The sequence below is a fragment of the Chondrus crispus genome, genomic scaffold (assembly GCF_000350225.1).
Source record: "Chondrus crispus Stackhouse genomic scaffold, scaffold_41, whole genome shotgun sequence".
In the NCBI taxonomy this organism is placed as follows: domain Eukaryota; phylum Rhodophyta; class Florideophyceae; order Gigartinales; family Gigartinaceae; genus Chondrus; species Chondrus crispus.
Window position 1 is genome coordinate 400,769 of NW_005179300.1, and position 1,890 is coordinate 402,658.

The window sequence follows — 1,890 nt, forward strand, 5'->3', positions numbered from 1 at the left end:
CGGCGCTGGTATATTACCCGGTAACCTCCCCCTTGTGGCCATCCATTCCTACGATTGGCGAGCCCGCATCGCGGTTCCTCCTTTTATTTTGCGCCGCTACTCCCCTCATGGTCGTCATGTACTCTCCGCGCGGTTTATGTCCGCGGTCTACGATCGCCTCGAATTACAACTGACCGACGGTCTCATACCTGCCAGTTATTTTTGTGACACCTGGCAGTACCGTACGGAAGTAGAGTGATCTTACTTAGAGCATGATCAAATGGACCGCCGGGGATTCCGTAAGAGAGGCAAATCTCCTTTGGTATAACCAACGGACTGCCACCGACGAAGCCATGTTCTGGACGCGAGCCATCATTCCGGAAAATTTCCGTCATCTCAAACGCGGGAACCTTCCCTTCTTCCAACTTACTGTATGAGCGGGGCGTCGTCTCCGTTCGGACACCGGCTACTTCGTATCATACCACATGCTAGAGGCGCGAGAAATTGCGCGAGACCATTACACAAATCGTTATCAAAAAATCCCTTCCTAGTGGGGACAGTTCGAAGTGTGTCAGGGTTTTTGGGCAGAGCTTGGTCCAGTGCTCACTTATTACGGAAGTTATCTTTGCGATCCGCGGCACGGGCTTTGGGTCGTATTCCTCACCGAATGGTGTGGTAAAGTGTCAGCGACATTACTCTGGGAAACCTATGACTGCTGGCGTCTTTGGTTTCTGCCTCCTAAACTAATCGAACGCATGAAATTGCTCGATTTCACAGTCCCTCTGGGCGGTGCGGATGTTGATAGCGAAGTCCATTTGCTGCTCGACAAAATAGAGAGCGTGAACTGGGACGCGATTCCGCGTCAAAATTCTTCCCGCTCCGTCACGCACCAACGTCTATCATTCTCCCCCGGACGGACTCGCTGTGCAGCAGGCGATTTAGCCTGGTTCAACCCGTGGTCAGGATCCCTGTCTTCAGCGGCGAAGGCTCAGCTGAGCCGCCGATTTGGGAATCAAATTCCCCTCCCCGTCACCGAACTAGTTATACCCACAGACCCCCGAGTCTCCAATATCTGCACAAGGCCATCACGACCTTCATCTCCGCGTTCTCGCGTCACTGCCGCTACGCCTCCTGTAGCTACTCGCGGCTCCCTCAACCTCCATTGTCCAGCCGGTCTCACCAGCTGTGCCGTCAATTCACTTGAGGTCCCAGCTTGTCCATCCTCCGCCATCTCTCCCGTGCACGAGCTCTCCCCCTGGCGTCCTCGTTGGAGGTCAGATCTCCAAGGACAGAGGCCACTGAGAGCCTGTTTGTCCGTGCAATTCCCAAAAGCCGAGGGGAACCAACCCCTCTCCTCCTCTCTCCAACACGTGACCTCAAACCCGCGTCGCGTGAGGCGACTTCTCCTTCACTCAAAAATTCCAAAAAATCTTGCCCTACTTCAGATGTGTGCGCTTCCGTCCTGCGCGCTCATGGCGTGGCGACGGAACCCATCAAAGAGGTTTCGTTGGAGGACCTCAGGATCCTCGCTCGACTACTCACATTTCCTCCGGAAGGTAAATCCTTCCGTGAGTCGCCTCCGTAATTTGCCCTCGACCTCCAGCTCATGAGGTGGTACCTCGTCGGAGTGGCGCTGTTCGCAACGTCACCCTCATCCCTTGGAAAAATAAATGAAACCCTCCTGAGTACTCCTTCATCCTTCAAATTTTCTCCTCTTTTCTCATGCGCCCCGTCACCACGGACTTCCTCCTCTATAACCTGCAGTACAGACCTCCTCCTCTTTTCCTTTCCTTTTCCTTCTGCGCCCCGTCGCCGCGGTCGCATCTTCCTCATCACTTCCTTTCCTCCTCTTTTGCTTGTTCAGTGGGTCCCTGCTACTGCAGTCGCACATCACCTATTACCCTCTCTCTT

General features: G+C 54.2%; 1 protein-coding gene across 1 annotated transcript; it reads left to right on the forward strand.

The window, feature by feature from the left end:
* Nucleotides 1-734: 734 nt before the first annotated feature.
* CHC_T00006458001 (hypothetical protein) lies at nt 735-1,589 on the forward strand. Its single transcript, XM_005718503.1, has one exon. It carries the CDS (start codon nt 735-737, stop codon nt 1,587-1,589), a length of 855 nt encoding a protein of 284 aa, XP_005718560.1.
* The last annotated feature ends 301 nt before the right edge of the window (nt 1,590-1,890 follow it).